This window comes from Lathamus discolor, chromosome 2 (assembly GCF_037157495.1).
Source record: "Lathamus discolor isolate bLatDis1 chromosome 2, bLatDis1.hap1, whole genome shotgun sequence".
Taxonomy (NCBI): Eukaryota; Metazoa; Chordata; class Aves; order Psittaciformes; family Psittacidae; genus Lathamus; species Lathamus discolor.
This window is the reverse complement of record NC_088885.1, coordinates 116,638,382-116,655,497: the sequence shown is the minus strand read 5'-3', so window position 1 is coordinate 116,655,497 and position 17,116 is coordinate 116,638,382. Positions and strand designations below refer to the sequence as shown.

The window sequence follows — 17,116 nt, the reverse complement described above, 5'->3', positions numbered from 1 at the left end:
AGAAACAAACATGCACAATACATGCGACTGAACAAAAGCAGGTACTTTGCGGATGCTTACCGGTTTTTATTTTCAAGCTCTGCAATCAGCTGCCTTTGTTGCTTGTTTGCATCAATGGTGAAGGAGATATCTGATGCCCCTCTCTGCTGACCCTGCTGCTGTTGCAAAAAAGAGAAGGTTGCATTGAAGGAGGATTAGTCAGCATGCACCGCTAAGTTCAACACAGATGTATTCTGTGAAATCTGCTTACAGAAAAGGCAGTACCAAGCTTGCCTACAGTAAAAATAAAAGAGCATCCATGTTGTGCTCATACCAGCATGGCTCCACTGCTAGTAGAGGCAGGGTAAGTGCTAGAGTAAATACGACTCAGTGTTTGCCATCCTGTCATTCATTGCTTCTTCAGGGAGCCTCCTCTGAACCAATCGTTAAAGGCAATGGCACTGCTGCAGGCAGTTGCTGTAATATGTCTGTTCATTTTGATATTCCACACAAGAGGAACACACTGAAGCAAAACCTAGTGCCTCTCTTCAAAAAGAAAGGGATGTTTTTCCAGTGCCATGATGCTTTGTTCTCTCGAAAGCACAGTTTTACTTTTAGTTTGAATACTGTATTCAGTTTTCAGTCTGTCTGTGTGGCCCATTTTGGCCAAGGCTTCCTATTACACTGCTGATACTTCAGAAAATCTTTCTCCAGTCATTCAGCTACAGCAGTACCTTTTCCCCCAATAAAATGAAATGGGAATTAAACTATTTCTTACCAAATCAGGCAATGTTCACTACAGCTTCAGTGGACTATGCTCTTTTTTTCATGTTTATCAGCAATAACCAAGTATTATTTTCCTTGTTCACACTTCTGTGTTTCAGTATTGTATCAATGAGAACACAGACCAAGACATTTGAAGTTTCACAGCTACCAAAGGTATTCACTTATTTCCACCTCCAACCTGAAAGATGAGATACTAAAACCCACTTTTCTAAGTTACTGCTGTGATCTGAGTGTTTCTCACCATAAAAGCTCTGTGAAGTGTAACTCTAACTAATTTTATGTGATGCCAGGCACCTCCTCCTCCAGGAGGTGGACCCTCAAAAAGGATGAAGATATGTCTCATTGCAAACCTTTGTTCCTTTGTTAGCACTGACTGTGAGGAAAGGGCAGGATGTTACGCCTGTAACCATTTACTACATTTTCTGCTAGTTATATTTTCCCATTAAATTTCCAACCATAGGGAAGCAGAGTAGGGCATAAATAAGAAAAACTGCTTCACACTGGTGGATGTCGCAACTGATTCAGGAGGTACCAGGATCCTTATCCTGAATGTCCAGAGTTCATAAGACATTTTATTCCTTAAAAAATAGAATGACCATCAGCAAAGCTTTAAAAATTTCCACTGTGCTCTTAATGTGGTGCCACTCTCGTGCTTGGAAAGATTTCTGTATATAGAAACTTTCTCTTTTCCTTCTGTCTCTTTTGTTCAAAGAGCACAGATGATGGCAAGAAGAAACTCAGTATTTTCCTTCAAACCAGCTGTATTTAAAAGCTACCTAAATATTGTTTCTAAATTTTCCCCCACATCACAGACACGTGTTATCTACAACTGATTTCTATCAGTTTCTACCCAGAGACATTATTAATGTGAAAGCTTGTTCTCATGAAGAATTACTGTCCTGTAGAAACAGGACCATCAGCTACAGGTTGCCTTAAATTTGAATCTCTATGTCACACCTCTGGAAGGGATTGACTTGGGCTGGGCTGGCAGACCAGGAGCACCCTTGCCCTCCCCTGCAGCTGTGGGTAGTGTGAAATCTTCCATGACAGATGGCTGCACGGGCTGGCAGCTTCATCTTCACTGCCTTCGCTTGGAATGAACATGGCTCCAAATTTCTACACAAGAGCAGTGCCTGATTTTGCTCTTTCAGTTGACCCTGCCATGTAAATCTCAGTGAGAAAATATGCTTCTGAGCACTCTGGACCGGCTGCTTTTCACTTAACCATCATTTATGGTCCCTCGTTCTACCTAATGTGCCGAGATGGAAAAAAAGTAACTAGACTGACCTTATTTGTGCCATTTAAGTTTTTATATACTTCGATTAGGTTCCTGCTTCATTCTCTCTTGTTCCCGAATACAGTTAGTGAGGTTTTAGCCTGTCATCACCTTGTATCTTGGGATGCATAGAACAGAATAATCATTACTTTGAAATAAAAATGGGAGCCCGGGCTAATGCAAGGGGTCATTAGAGTCATCCTGCTGAAGATCATTCTTTAAAATCCTCAGCAGTTAGGGCCCTAGTGGCCGTGATATTTGAACTAAAGAATAAAATGGATTCACCACCCCATTTTTCTGCTGCACTAAAATCATTAACCTTTAACCAAAGCTAGTCCAGGCTGTATTTTCTAGTCTTCCATGAGTTCAAGATGTCAGATTCCCTCTGCTGTAATTGTTAAAATACCATTGCATTAGTATATAGATTATATGCATTAGTACGTGGATTCTTTGGTTCAAATGGACTGCATAAAAGTGTTATTACTAAACCATAATGGTGTCTGATGAAAAGGTTAGGGAAAAATAATCCATTAATCATTAAGACTGTCAGATGTAATGTCCCTGATCTTGCCAAGCCCCTGGAACGTGACAGAAGGAAAGAGCCTTCCTTTAATTAAAACACTTACTGATGAAGAAGTTTCTGCTGCCAGCCTTGCTGCATACCTGGCGATCAGCTTATGTTCTTCATCCAGGCGGCTTGCACTGTCAAGCACGCTGCTCAGGGTTGGAAGGGAAGGAGGGAAGACATGTTAACACACAGTAAAAACAGCCACTGCTGTGTCACGCTGTCCATTCACACACCCTCATTACAGAATTTAGAAGCAAAATATTGCCAAATTAACAACGGCAGATGTTAACTGAACAAAGGGAAGAAGTGGGAGGCTGATTTCCCTGGAAGGATCAGCTCTAGGGGTTAGGCAGCACCTTCCCTTAGGGGGAAACAGCAGCAATCTGCAAATCCTGGGCAAGGGTTTGCAAATCACAGATACTCTGTCCAAAGAGGGGTGGGAGGTGATTAGGATCACTGGTCAACATTTGTTGTTACTTCCAAGCTTTGTCGTACCACCTAGAAGAGTGATACTTATTGGACAGTGGATTAGCAGGAACCTCAGTGTTTGCTGAGGAAAATGTCAGTAGCCTTGTCAGATTTGCAACAGAAAACAATATTCAGGACAGTTTGTAGGGCACTTACCACACTTTGGAACCACTGATCTACAATTTATAATCAGATTTTTGCTTTATTCTTGGTTTCTTGATATTTGGGAATAAGGTTTCAGAGAATCACACAATGGTGATCAGAAAGTACAAGAACTAAAGACCAAATATGTTGAATTCCTTTAAAATATTTCAACTTGCTACTTCCCCCCCCCCCCCCCCCAAGAATATCAAAGACAAATTTGTCTCTCAGGTTAACCCCTGCTGTCCTTATTTTAAATGGAGGCTATTATTTAGTCAGATGAGCAGGAAAAAAGCAATATATGGAGAAACTTAACTAATTCTAAACATCTAGAAGTTTGCAGAGAACCATCAAAACTAATAAACTGTCAGGAAAGGAAGTCTGAAGAGGACTTAGCTGACCCTGGACAATCCCAGGAGTTAGAATCCTGCACTGCATTACTTTTAGTATATACAAGAGAAGAACAATGAAGCCTCTAAGAAGAGATGAGAAGAATGCTTTGCTCTGTGGAATACAAGACAGCCTGCAGACTATCCCAGACAGAGGTAAGTCTGACCTCTTTTCTTAGCCCTTGGCAACTGCCTAATGTTTTGGCTGAAGGGAGGCAGACGCATAACTCCCTACCCATGTGCTCTTCAGGGCACACAGCTGGTTGCTGGTGAATGAGCTTCACGTTTCAGAACAGTGTGCAAAACAAGGGTTATACTGAGCATGGGCATCTTATTCTGAGTTTTGCCAGAAATTATATCCTGAACTTGAAAATCCTTCCAGATGAAAATGGCGCTTGTGCAAAAAGTTCTGCTTTTATAGAACTGGCATCTTTAAAAGGAAAAGGGAATATTTCTCCAAAATTTCTCAGTGAGTTCATATCCCCAGGTACCTGAGGGAACTATGATGTGCATCTTTGCATTGTCTTGATTAAGTCCACTGGGATTTAGAAGTTATGTTTGAAAGATGAGTACTGGTTGATATTCATTGATCATTAAATTAAAGCTGGGAGTCATGTGGATTTGTTATGGCTTGCTGAGATACGGAAAGAAAGACAAACATCATATTTTTCTCATTCTGACAATAACCTGTGAGACCACAAACATGGGGTTTAGAAAAACAGTAAAGCTATGAAAAGTCAGACCCTGGGGGGTTCTGTGTAAGCTAAGCTTGAGCTGCAGACTGCACATAAGATTTCTGGTGGCAGACAAACACTAACTTTTTGGGTTTGGTTATGTTTCATTTATTTTGTTATATACGTAGCTGAATCCGATGCTTACCCAGACTCTTGTGGGATAACCGATTTACTTTCTAGAAAGACCCAAGCTATAGGTATTTTTCTAAATTTATACAGTTCTGCTTCTTACATACTCATGCTTACTGTCCTGATATGTCACCCAGAGAAAGAAAGGGGCAAGCAACTCCAGCAGACACATAAAATTATGCAAACCAGGTAATAAGGGCTACTTTCATGACTTTATAGTTAATCTTTAGTTTTTCCATAAAGACTAAAACATCACATCCTAACAGATGGCTGTGAAAACAACAAGCATTCAGCATTAATTCTCCTTTCTGCAGCAATGTGCTGGAAAAATAATGGATATTATCCATCCTGGAAAAATATCAGATATGGTTCCACTTGCTGGCATAACGCAATCTGTAACATAGTTCTGAGATGGAAGTTGGCTCCAGAGACAATGACTTTATTGAATGAACCAAACCACTGCAGCATTTTGATTCTTACTTGCTACTTAATGCCTTTGATATATATTTATGTGTAGGTGGAACTCATAAAATAGATGTAGCAGCATGTCAAATTTTGCCTATGAATGCCACAAATCACTGGTCCCAAAGCTTTGTAAATTAAATTTCAGTGTCTGAGATAAATTTCGTTCTGGAATGTAACTATTTGATGTGAACATTAAGAACAAAGGTATGCACAGCAGCATTAGCCTTGACTGCCAAGACTTTTATGTCTCAGAGTTCTGATATGACATAATTCACTTCTGTTTTACTTCAGCAGCTTCACAGACAACGATACAGTGAAATACACACAAGCTTCAAAACGTTATGAATATGTGTGCAGAACCTGGGACCCTCAAGAGAATGGCTCAGGAACCCCTTTCAAAGAAATTGAACATTTTGCAGACAAGTATCCTGCTGCTGCTCGTTTCCTAAAAGACTTAACATTTTTAAGACTGCTTCTCCATTAGTCACCATTTCTTTAAAGACTTTAAAATTATTAGCAATAATTGGTCTGGCAGAATTATCATCATTCCAATATTATAACCTGCATAATAAGACTTCTTTTTTAGGCTTTAGTGGATCTATGTAATATTCTACAGTCTAAGGGAGACCCATAAAAGAAGGATCTCAGAACTGCAGGCAGAGGATGAAAAATATGATAGCCTGTGAACAAAGGAGTGATACTTTGCTATTCCTCAGGCTTTGGATGTGTCAAATCAGCCTGATCCGCTGCAGACACCCTGCAATAGGTGTTATGGATGTCTCCAATGGTCTTAAAATTACGTCACTGCTGGGAAGAAAAGTCTCAGAAATGTCAGTCTCTTGTGGAATTTTTGCAATAGAGACATCAGTGTGGTCTTTGTGACACGCTCTTATTCTACAAACCTTCCCTTCACAAATAATTTACTACAGAGAATACTGACAGATTAGAGGGCAGGTTTCTAAGCCTGAGGGCTGTAAGAACAGCGTCCTATCAGCACCCCACCAAATGTATTCAGAGGATTATCTGTCGCACTTTCAAAATTGGCCTGGTTTAAGGCACTTGAAACTGAGACACATCATCTGACCCCCCTGCTATTGTTAATTTGCCGCACCTTTAGAATCACCAAGATTTTACCATCAAATTAACATTCAGATATATGGGTACAATCATGAAAAGTAACTCTATTCAAGGAAGATGAGTGTCTACACGTTTCCTCTGTAGCAGCAGGTTTCTGAATGCTTTTCCTTTTTCAGGAGAGGATCAGACCAGCCTTCCTAGCAAGGGTTAGTTGTCGTGCACACACCCTCAGTAAAAATTTTTATCATATTTACCAATATTTTATTTGCCAATATATACCAAAATTATTTACCAATATTTACCAAAATATTACAATATTTTACAAAAAATGTACCAATTTTTTACCAAATCTAATACCATAGAACAGCATGAGTTACCGGTGTAATAGAAAAATAAATAAATTCAGAAAATAACTTACTATGGAACCAAAATAACCTTAAAATATATTTTATGTTATTTTCTTCTGCACTTTAAAAGAAAAAAGGCTGAAATATGCAGAATTAATACTCAAAACTAGGTAAAGTCTCTACCTTATATGAACAAAAAGGAAAACTATTTGCAGTTAAAAGTTCTTTTTTAGAATCAGACACGAAAGAAGAACTAAATTAAATATCAAGTATTGGTTTTACATGCTAAAATGTGTTTTATGATGAAACTAACCAAAACATCCAGCTAAGGGATATTTTTACTACCCCTACAGTTACTATAATGCACGAATTAAGTCTTTCTCTTGTTTCTTAATTTTCCCTGAAATACTGGATTCTAAAAAGCCCTTAAGTAGCTTATTAGCCTGTGGGGGGTGGAAAAGAAAACTTCCTAGTTGCAGTTCCAAATAAATGCAGATGAAAAATGAAGCTAAGTAGAGAAAATTACTTAATTAACAGCCCCATGTCCCCCAGTATAAATACTAGCTACATTTAAACCAGAAAAAAGGTATACTGGGCTATACTGGACCTATCATTAGCAACTATAAATTAGCCTGGCTCAGTATCTAAAAAACCAAGCAACTCATTTTGAAACATTACTATATAGCTCTTCAGATAATTGTATGTATTATGTTCACAAAGTATTTCTGTAGGTTTTTCTTGCAGATGAGGGTCCAGCTACAATCATTCCTCTTTTCATCTTTGGCTGCCAGTTGCACTTGAAAGTAATATGGCAGCATGTATGGGTATGTACACGTGGTATTTTGCAGGCAGATACAACAGCCGAGCTGGCTAACTGCAGCCACCCCCAAACGAGAAGCTACCTGACTATAGTTAGCTAAATGTTTTACTCAGGTTACCAAATCTTCCTAAGTTGCAGGGTGAAATAACTTCAACTCAGCACCACCCTAACACAGCTGTGTGAGTTTTGAATGAACTCTATCCAGCCACTCCAGGGCACAGACAGAAGGAGTTCACCTTTGCCTGAAGATGCCACCCCAGCCTACATGAGATGAAGCAGCTGAGCCTCTTGCAGAGCCCTCACCTCCCCTCCAGGAAACTGGCTTCACACGGGAGCTTCAGGATGGCAATGCTGTTTGTTCTTCTTGTCTTTACCAGAATATAACCATTCCCTTTCTCTAGCAGTCTCATTGGAACAAAGCAGAAAATGGCAATGCAGTATGGTTTGATGCATGATTAACGCTGCTGTCCCTCTGGGTTATGTTTCTGTCAAAATCTAATTGGTATCTTATATAAATAACTGAGATTGTTTCTCATTGAGGATGCTGTGACTGCAGCGTCTCAATGTCAATAATCATGTTATATACTACACTTTGCATCGGTTATTTAAACAATTAAGGCCATTATCAGTCACTCTCCATTCATCCTTCAAAAACATTAAATTTGAAGGATGTTATAGCACCTAATTTGTATGTGCATATTTGTATGCAAATGTACTATGACTTGGTGAGGCTGACTCAAAACCTTGAAGGAACAGGTTGCAATATACTCGATAAAATTTAGAGGATGAAGATGCTAAAGGTGAGGATACTCTCAACGGAATCTAATGGGTGATCCTCACTGAAGCAAAATGAATCATAGACACGGCATCCAAAATGCCATGCCTGGCACCAAAAATTACATGTCCTTCTTTTCCTCTTGAACAACCGTATATACATAGGTCACTCAAGGTAGACAGGGCCACATTTCCTTCTCTCTGCCAAACTAGAGCAAGTGGCAGTGTACTCCTGTCCTCAGTCACAGATGGGCAATCACTGGTCTACACACACATCCCCAACAGCTTGTTTCAGAGCCATGGTGTAAATACCACTAAATCACCCCATTTCCGGAACTGCTTCTCTGGGAATGAAATTTCCCTTCAAAATGTTTTTGGTTTGAGTAAATGGTTTTAATTTTCCTCACTAAAAACTAGTTTGCCTATTTTTTCCCCACTGGCACATTCCAGAGTAGAGAAGAACAATTGCCAGAACAATGAAGGCAGACTTTTTTTTTCCACTGGGCATAGCAAATTACTCCCATTTATCAACTGGGGCTAGAAACAGAAGTGAACTTTTTAAGACTGCAGAGAATCACTGCATTCACCCTCCCAAATGAAGCTGCTTGTTGCCTTCTACATGTAACAGTAAATGGAGAGTTTCTCCAAACCTGGAAAATAATCTGCAATAGCATTACAGGAAAATGAAGGTGAATCATAGAATGGCTTGAGTTGGAAGAGAACTTAAAGCTCATCCAGTTCCAAGCCCCCTGCCATAGGAAGGGACACCTTCCACTAGACCAAGTTGCCCTGTCCAACCTGGCCCTGAACACCGCCAGGGATGGGGCAGCCACAGCTTCTCTGGGCAACCTGTACCAGTGTCTCACCACCCTCACATTAAAGAACTTCTTCCCATTATCTAACCAGAAACCTCATGAGCATAGTTTTGTTAGAAATGCTGTACAGTTTTCTGTTCAGTGCCACATTTTCTAGGGCCATATACTACACTGTTCACTACCTTGCTGGTACAGGGTTGCAAAGTCTAGACTTTTGTTGCACATGGACAGGCAAGACATAGTTTTCCCTTCCTGGGGTGGCCTGCTGCAATGCCACCATCCGCAAGTGCTAGGAAAGCAGCTGGGTTTAGTTCATTCACTCCAGCAGAAACTATCAACTATGTTCAAGATACTCATTTAAAAACTTGTCATGCTTGAGTCTGAATGAGAAAAGGGGAAATTTATATCCAGGATTCAAACAATGAAGAAATCAGGCAGATTTAGAAACAATACCTGACACGTAAAAATGGAAATACACTCCTTCCTTCACTAGATTAGTAAGTAAATTCCTATTATTACTATTATCATTATTTTAGTACTATTACCATTTAGTTCTTCCAAGATAAGGTGAAGCTACAAATAATGCATTGCCTCAAAAATTATTACCTTGAAAACATGGACTTGTCAGTCATTGCTCTATGAAGATTTCTGTACCACCATCAAGTCCTGCACTGACTACAGCACAGTATCCCAAACCAATTTGTACAGCTATTCTTAACTAAGCAATTATTTGCATTACCTTGCTGCTTAACATCACCAGAGAGAATAATAGCAGTTGCCATAATCCACCAACTTTGGGAGGACATACCCCATATTCATATGCATTCCCTTCAGGTTAGTGCTCATGAAGAGCTGCTTCAGCCAGGAGGAAACAGTGAGAATATTTGACCAACCAACGTCCCTTTCCTGGGTTCCCCAAAGGTGCCAAACCTGCACTAACCGTGCCGGGTTGCTCTGAAGCATGTTGACATACAACCCGATGAGTACATGTTCATCGGCCAACCTGTCTGCAACATCGAGGCTGTACTGTAACCTGAAATAGGGGCAAGGGGAGAGAGGGTGCAGTTCGGACAGACAGAGGGAAATAAACAGAGAAAGCAGGAGCAAGTAAGATTGTGAAATGGGAATTTAGGAACGAATATTTAAGTGTTCTTAGGAAAAAAAAAGCGCAGAAATTATTTTGTTATTGTTATTTATATGTTAAATATTTAATGGGTTAGGAAGGTAGAATCCCTCTGTAGAATGGCAGAGTAAGATGCCAGATTGGGGCTGGGGCTGTACAGTACCATTTATTTCAAAATACAGCAGATTGTCAGGTCGGCACTATTTGCTTTAATATACTATCTATTGCATATATACATTAAATAGACATGTTACACACATGAAATCACAAGCTGAATTTGCTCAGAAGTGTCTGATCAAGACACGCATCCAGGTGTATATAAATACATTTAAACATGCCCTATTTAGCTCAGTGGGTTAACTGGTTATCACAATTTGTTTACAGAATACATTAAAAGTGGGAGGAATAGAGGAAAAGGTTTTGGTTTAGCTGTGTTAGTGCAAGCTACAAACATACTCTCTCTTTAACTTACCCTTTGCCTTTCAAGAAAGCTGGAGCAGCCCTAGCCAGCAGTTTGCTCTGCTCTACTTCAGTATTCTTGGAAGGAGAGCTAGTTAATAAGACAGGAAAACTAAGAAGAGGGTAAACAGTGATGTCTAAAATTCATTACAGAACAGAGTTTGGAGAAACTCATTCAAGTGCCCTGGACTGAATAAAAATAACAATAGAAACTTCAGAGAAATTTTAGAAAACTTCAGGAAATGCAAAGTCAGGAATTAAGAGCTTTCCCTCCTGTTCTCCAAAAGCAAACTATAAAGCCTTCACTACAGAAAAGACAAACAAAATGTGCTTCTCTCATAAGTGGAGAGCTGAAGGCTTGTGTAGTTTCCAGGTGGAGTTCAAGATAAATGTCTTCTTAAACGCAGCTTTCAAGCTGGGAAAGCTTCATCCTTCACTATAACAGTTAAATGGCTTTTCTAAACATTTGCCATAAGACAGTTTCAATCATCTATGGAAATGTGCTTATTTAGATACAGTGATGGGATACACCAGTTTAATTTTCAGAAGTACTGTTGTATTGATTTAAAAAAAAAAAGTTCCTTAAACTCACTTTTTTCCCTTATTACAGTATGAAATGGACTGCAGTAACTGCATCTTTCCCAATGCAAAAATATCCATGTTAATGAGATAACACAGGCTAAAAATGGAGATCAAAATGTTACTTTTTCTTTCATGCTGCATCATTTTTAGTTTAAAAAACAACAAAGCAAACAAAAAATGTATTTTACTTTCTTCTTTTTAAAATCTAGTCACCTTTATTTTTTGGTTTGGCTACTGATACTGTACATCGATCAAGAAGATGAGTGCGTGATCATGCATGCACTGTGCATCAAGGTGTGTGTGTGTTTAGACACTGCACAAATGTGATGCATAATAAACCTGAGCAGATGTGTCTCTGATGGAAAGAAGATCAAAACCTTTAATTGTAGGACATAGAAGGAATTCAGTAAGATGAGGTATGTGCCATTCCCCTCCTTTTGGGAGGTCAAGGTTGGCAGCGGGGGTCTGGAAAGGATGGTACTGAAGGGTGTCCTATGAACCCAAGCCCTGTTGATAAATCTGGCAGACAGCAGAATGAAATGCTGTACTGCACACCAAGGAAAAATGCTTGCTTCACATTTCCATGCCCATCAGCATGTATCAATGGGTACAAGGTGTGCCATGTCATCCAAAAATGCAGCAGTACATTCTTCAAGTAAACATGTTGCCACAGGGGGAGATCAAAGACCCCAGTGCAGATTTTGTGCTTTGCTTTCTAACAGCACAGTGTTATACCCCTACACCAACTGTAAGTTCTCCTATGCTCTGGGAGCAACACAGGGTGGAGGGACAGGAAGCAAACACTACCCACTGAGTAACTCGTATCAATGTCCACTTTCTTTGTAGCTGATTAAGCAAACTTGTATCTTCCAACCTCTTTTTATAAGCTGTGTTTTTTATGGTTTTCTGGTGCTTTGGTGTCTCCTCCAGACTCTGTCCTGCTGGCTAGCATATTTGTCCCCATGCTGTTGCCCTACACCAGGTAAAAACCTCCAGGCAGATGTCTTCTCCTCCAAGGAATGAGTTTTAATGGCTTTCCGCATGATATCCCAGGGTCAGATACAATATAATGATGTACTGCTGACTTCAATTAGTTTGTGGTTCACTGCAACTGCTAGGTTCTCTGTTAAAATGTTTCTGTCCATCCAATTATGCTCCATCTTTTATTTGATTATTTGCTTCCTTGCTACAGCTCTTTTCACTTATAATTACTGAGTTTCCTCTAACTGATTTCAGATAATTTAGACATCAATTACTAGCATTTCAATTGAGCTCATTTTTTAATTTAGAAACTGCTTTCCAAGCACTCCCTCCCGTAACTATTTTCACCTTTGTACCATCTACAAATTGCGTACACCCACTCTATTGCTCCCACTAGATCATTACAAGAAATAGTGCGTACTGTCTGACTTAGGATAGCCTTCAAGACTCCCAGATGATGTCCTCCTCCTGGTACAGCAGCAAACTTCTGAAAAATGTAATTACTGATTCTCAATGATGCTTTTATGCTAATTTCCCCATGTCCGTATTTCCTTTGGGTACTTCTTTCTCATCTGGGCCTATGTCAAAAGTCCTTTCAAGGTCAACCTGTATCTTATCTGCTATTTCTTTTATACCCACTGGACCAGATATCTTGTCAGTGAAAGAAACTTATTTGGTTTGACATAATTTGTTCTTGACAAATCCATGCTGGTTATTTCTCATTAGTTTATTTTCCTCCAGGTGCTTACTAATTCTTTCATAATTTCAGTATCTTTGGATATCAAGGTTAGGCTGTCTCTTGTATAATTCCTTTGATGTTTCTGCTTCTACCTTCAACCTTACTGCATTTGGAAGAGGTGATGTTTGTCCTTGTTCTCCCACATCTGCCTACATATTCCTCAACATACAATCTTCAGAGATTGTTTTGGCCACAGTGAGTTTATCTGGATCTTATCAACCGGAACATGTAATTTAAAGAGATATTCCTGTTAAATGGAAAAATTTGTCAGATGCCAAAGAATATTTGCCCATCCAAATAGAGACACAAAACCTCTAACTCTGAGCTGATGTCTACAAGGGTTTACAATATTGATGTAAATGTTACACCCTCTTAAGTGTCTACCTGGCTACTAAACAATCAAACACATAAACCTTTCCTTTAGCAGTTTTTAGCAGTTAGAATATTGCTGATGAAATAAGGAGGATTCTTACCTTGTTCTGAAAACAACATACAAAGGCAACATGCAGTTCAAGTCTACCACAGTCCTTAGAGACATGGACAACAGCAGCAACCAGTATGTTTTGCCCCAAAGTTAGCTGTTTTCCAGAAATCTTGCCTAACCTCTTGCTATGCCCAGGTAGATTATCCAGTATTTTTTTAGCTTTTATGTGGAGTTCCAAAAAAAGCATCAGCTACTCTGACTCAGCGTTAAATAAGACACAATTTCTCCTTGGATATGGGCATTTGATACCAATAGTGCATTCTTTCTATCTACCACAGAATTGACAAGTAATTTCAAGTTCAGCAGAATATGCTGAATTGCACCATTTACTCCTGTTTATTACTCATTTAGACAAACTAAATGTATTGGCTGGGGGCTAGAGGGGAAAGGGGGAGGACTGAGAAAAATGCAAGAAAAAACATTCTGTTTCATCTTTTCCCACCTTAGCCCTATAATGGCAATAGCTTAAAGAAGCCATTTATTAAGAAAAAGAAGGACATTGTATCCATTACTATGGTAGCTATGTACTTTAAGGCAGCACTCACAGACTGTAGCTAGGGAACACAAGGAAGAAAACATTATTCAGGGTATAGTTACTCCTTTTGACTGGACAGAAGTTTCTGTAATGCTCGACTTTCCTGTTTTGACATATCACTGGGTTTGCAAGGGCATTACCTACTCTGCAGGGATATTCACTCATTCTGCTGCCCTCTACGTAATCAGAGATCACAAAACTGAGATTAAAAACTGAATATTAGCTGCAGTAAAAAAATATGACTTGTGGTTGTAATCACATACTAGCTGTCATTGCAGCAAATGACTGTGATTTGTTATTTGGGAGAATATCACAGATTTTTTGTTTCTTCTTTTCTAATGTAAGTGCTTTAAAGTTGTTCCTGAGCTGTACAGAGCATATTGTTGATACCAGTTTACTTGCTGTGTATATTTAGAAGAAAGGTGCCTATAAATGTTATGCCAGCCTCCTCATTAAAGCTCTTATGGACTTGGTGGCTCAAACTAGGCAAAGCAAGCAGAGAAATTTTAAGCAGACTGATTCTGAAGTGCCTTGAAAAAACTAAGAAGCATCTCAGGGAAAGCCTGAATCTGATCTCCTTTGAGCTTTGGAATAATTGTGTACCCACCCAAAAGCAGTCCTTCAGGTTCAATTAAACGGCAAATAACATATAATGCTGAATTTTCTTTCAGCTGTTTCCCATAGTCTGTCATTGTATTTACTAGCTATTAAAGATCTTTCCTCTAGTAAGATTCTTCTTCTTCTTCCCAGTTAATTTCCCTTTTCCACCCATTAATCCAGAAATGAAGATGATATTGTGCTGAAGTTATTATGAGACCATATCCATTTGCAGCAGCAAAATGAGTCATTGTGCTGAATTCAGCATTAGCTGCTGCAGAGAGGAACTGGTTGTGAATGATTACGTTCTTATGTGAACACAACTAGCTGAAGTAAATACCCTGGGAATGCTACAGATGACAGTCTGTGCCAATTCTGCCTTGAATAAACATTACACAAAAACTTTCTTTAAGGCTATCGGAAACCTCTGGACTAGACTGCAACACAAATTAAAGTAACCGTAAGTTATCCGTAGTGAAAACACAGCCAGCAGAGCTTTTAGTGTCGATTATGTTCAGCTAGAAATTTTACCCTGAGTTTGTACGGTTTTTATTATAATATGAATCATGGATCATTTAATATAAAACCAGCACAACTGCAAACAGAGCTGTCAAAGTCTGTTTCTCTGATGTACGAGAGGATGAGCTTCCACTAATGAGGCCTGATTTTCCCAGGGCAACCATAATAGTAAAACCTAAAAGAATAATGCGGATACTGTTACTAGTCTGATACAGATTGAAGAACTTGGCATTTAGCAGGGAAGTACCTTGGCCTCAGTACTTTCTTACTGAGTTATAGCTAATGCTCATGGATTAATCAAAACAGAAATAAAGAAAGGTCATTATGCTCCTCGGCAAAAAAAAAAAAGAGGGGGAACTGTTCTTATCAAACTGCGTATTTCCTTTATGTAGAATGAAACAGGGGCTTCCTTTAGGTCACCAAGATGAGAGTGAATGCTGGAAAAAGGGTGCTGCAAGAAGAGGCTTTTGTCCAAATCCAGCTCTATGTACATGGTAAGTCTTCATTAGCTTCAGTAGGACTTAGATCTGGCTTTTCTGCGGCCATTCTGAAAAGCAAAGCAGTGGGGTCCAGGGAGGGTTATATTGGCAAGCAGTTCTAAGTCAGAACAGTAACCACCAGCAGCGAGAGTCATGGAAGGAGGCAGGCTGTGAGATCTGGAGTCGTGTCCAGATTCTAGTGCAAGCCTTCCTCCTTTGTCAAGAATGCAGCAGGCAAGTCATACACTCAGGATGAAACTGCAAAGGTGTAGTTTTTTTGCTTTTCAAAAACGATGTTTCCAGCTTCTACTTGATACATTAATATTAATCCTACATGAAAGGGTAAAATAAAAGGTTTGTGCTGTGCAAAAGCAAGAGAAATTGGCAAAGCCCACAGCCAGCAGGAAGTCAATTCAAAAGACTAATTAGAGCCACAGAAACCCTCTAGCCCACCAGAGCCTTCCTTAAAGAATATATTTAGTAGTTTAGCAGAGTCGCTAATGATTTTAGTGCATGAGCTATAGAACTACAGCAGTTAGTGAGTTAGTGCTCTCATACTGACCGTGAATTGTTGTGAAGCTGATTTACATACTGCTTTATAAGAGAGTGCTCATCAGCCACAGGACTGGCTGCATTTATACCCCCAAGTAACCTGAATGATTCAAACAATGAAACCTTGTTAATACTCCAAAAAGTATACACAGAGACCAGTGTGTTCAGACTGGGTTCATCACAATAAATGCAGTTTGCAATCATTTAGAAAGGATACTGACTTGACAGTTTGTAGGATGCTTTTCCTTTTGAATAAAAGTTTGCAAATTAATTTATAAGAGATGAAAATAAAAATAATGAGAATAAGCTGTCAAGCACTCAAAATCCTCCTAGGTCAATAAAGTAAAAGTTACAAAACTTCTAATGGACAAGCAATGTAATTGCTTTACATAATAGGGTACTGTTAACTGCAAAAAAGCCAGAACTATGTGCTGCATCAGGAAACTTTCGCTGCATAAGGATGTCATACTATCCACTTACAAGGAAGTCTGGGTACCTATGGTTGGGGAAGGGGTTAAATGTCTCCTGTTTTCAGGGGATTCTCCATTAAGGAGTTCTTTCTTCAGGAGAAAAGGAATTCTAATGGCTCAGGAATCATGTACATTTAACCCTCATAGTTAAAGACAGCCAGTTACTAAAGAACCCAAAGGTAAAATAATCAGGAATTTTTCGTATGTAAAGAAAAACAAGCAGCACAGTAGACAGTGCTGTGATTATTACTGCAGGTCCCTGGCCTAAATGGCAAAGCATAGTTTTGTTGAACGAGCACAGGGACTCCTTGAGGATAAACAGAAGCAACAGCGATATTCTTACAGAGCACTGCTCTTAATGACCTGTCCTAGAGAGGTCACAAATTGATTATCCTGCCTTGCACATAAAATTCCATTTATTCCAATGACAGAAATACATCTGCTTTTGCAGTCTTACTGTCAGAGATAGTGTATAGGCAGCAGGTCTGGTCTTGGGGACTGCTGTGGGACTGGCTTTCAAAAAGCATCTCAGTCACACCCAGCAGCCACTTGCACTAAGATAACAGTGAGAGTTTACAGTTTATAGCTACTGTTAACAAAGTTCTTAAATCAAAGTAGTAGTAAACCATCTTTACTCTGACACTGCAGTGTGCTGCACTGTGGGTTTGGTTTTGGTGTTAAAACAGGTAGCCATGCATACCCAGGGATTGTGTTTGGTTATTTGGTAATGTCGAAGCACTGACACGTACAACAGGAACCAAGCAACAAAATCCACCCAAGAAAGACATATCACTCATCTTCTCCAGTACAGCAGGAAGTTAATCTTTA

The 17,116-nt window shown here is 39.4% G+C and overlaps 1 protein-coding gene across 17 annotated transcripts in view; it reads right to left on the bottom strand.

Annotated features, from left to right (window-relative positions):
• Window positions 1–17,116, bottom strand: part of DTNA (dystrobrevin alpha) — a 231,068-nt gene that overhangs the window by 27,854 nt on the left and 186,098 nt on the right. For 6 of the 17 annotated variants that reach the window (XM_065668201.1, XM_065668202.1, XM_065668199.1 and 3 more), the window contains 4 exons: window positions 10,364–10,462; window positions 9,709–9,801; window positions 2,668–2,755; window positions 61–158 (listed from right to left, as the gene is read on the bottom strand). In XM_065668201.1, coding sequence (XP_065524273.1) covers window positions 61–158; window positions 2,668–2,755; window positions 9,709–9,801; window positions 10,364–10,462 — 378 coding nt within the window. The other 11 variants (XM_065668216.1, XM_065668200.1, XM_065668204.1 and 8 more) reach the window with 11 other exon arrangements.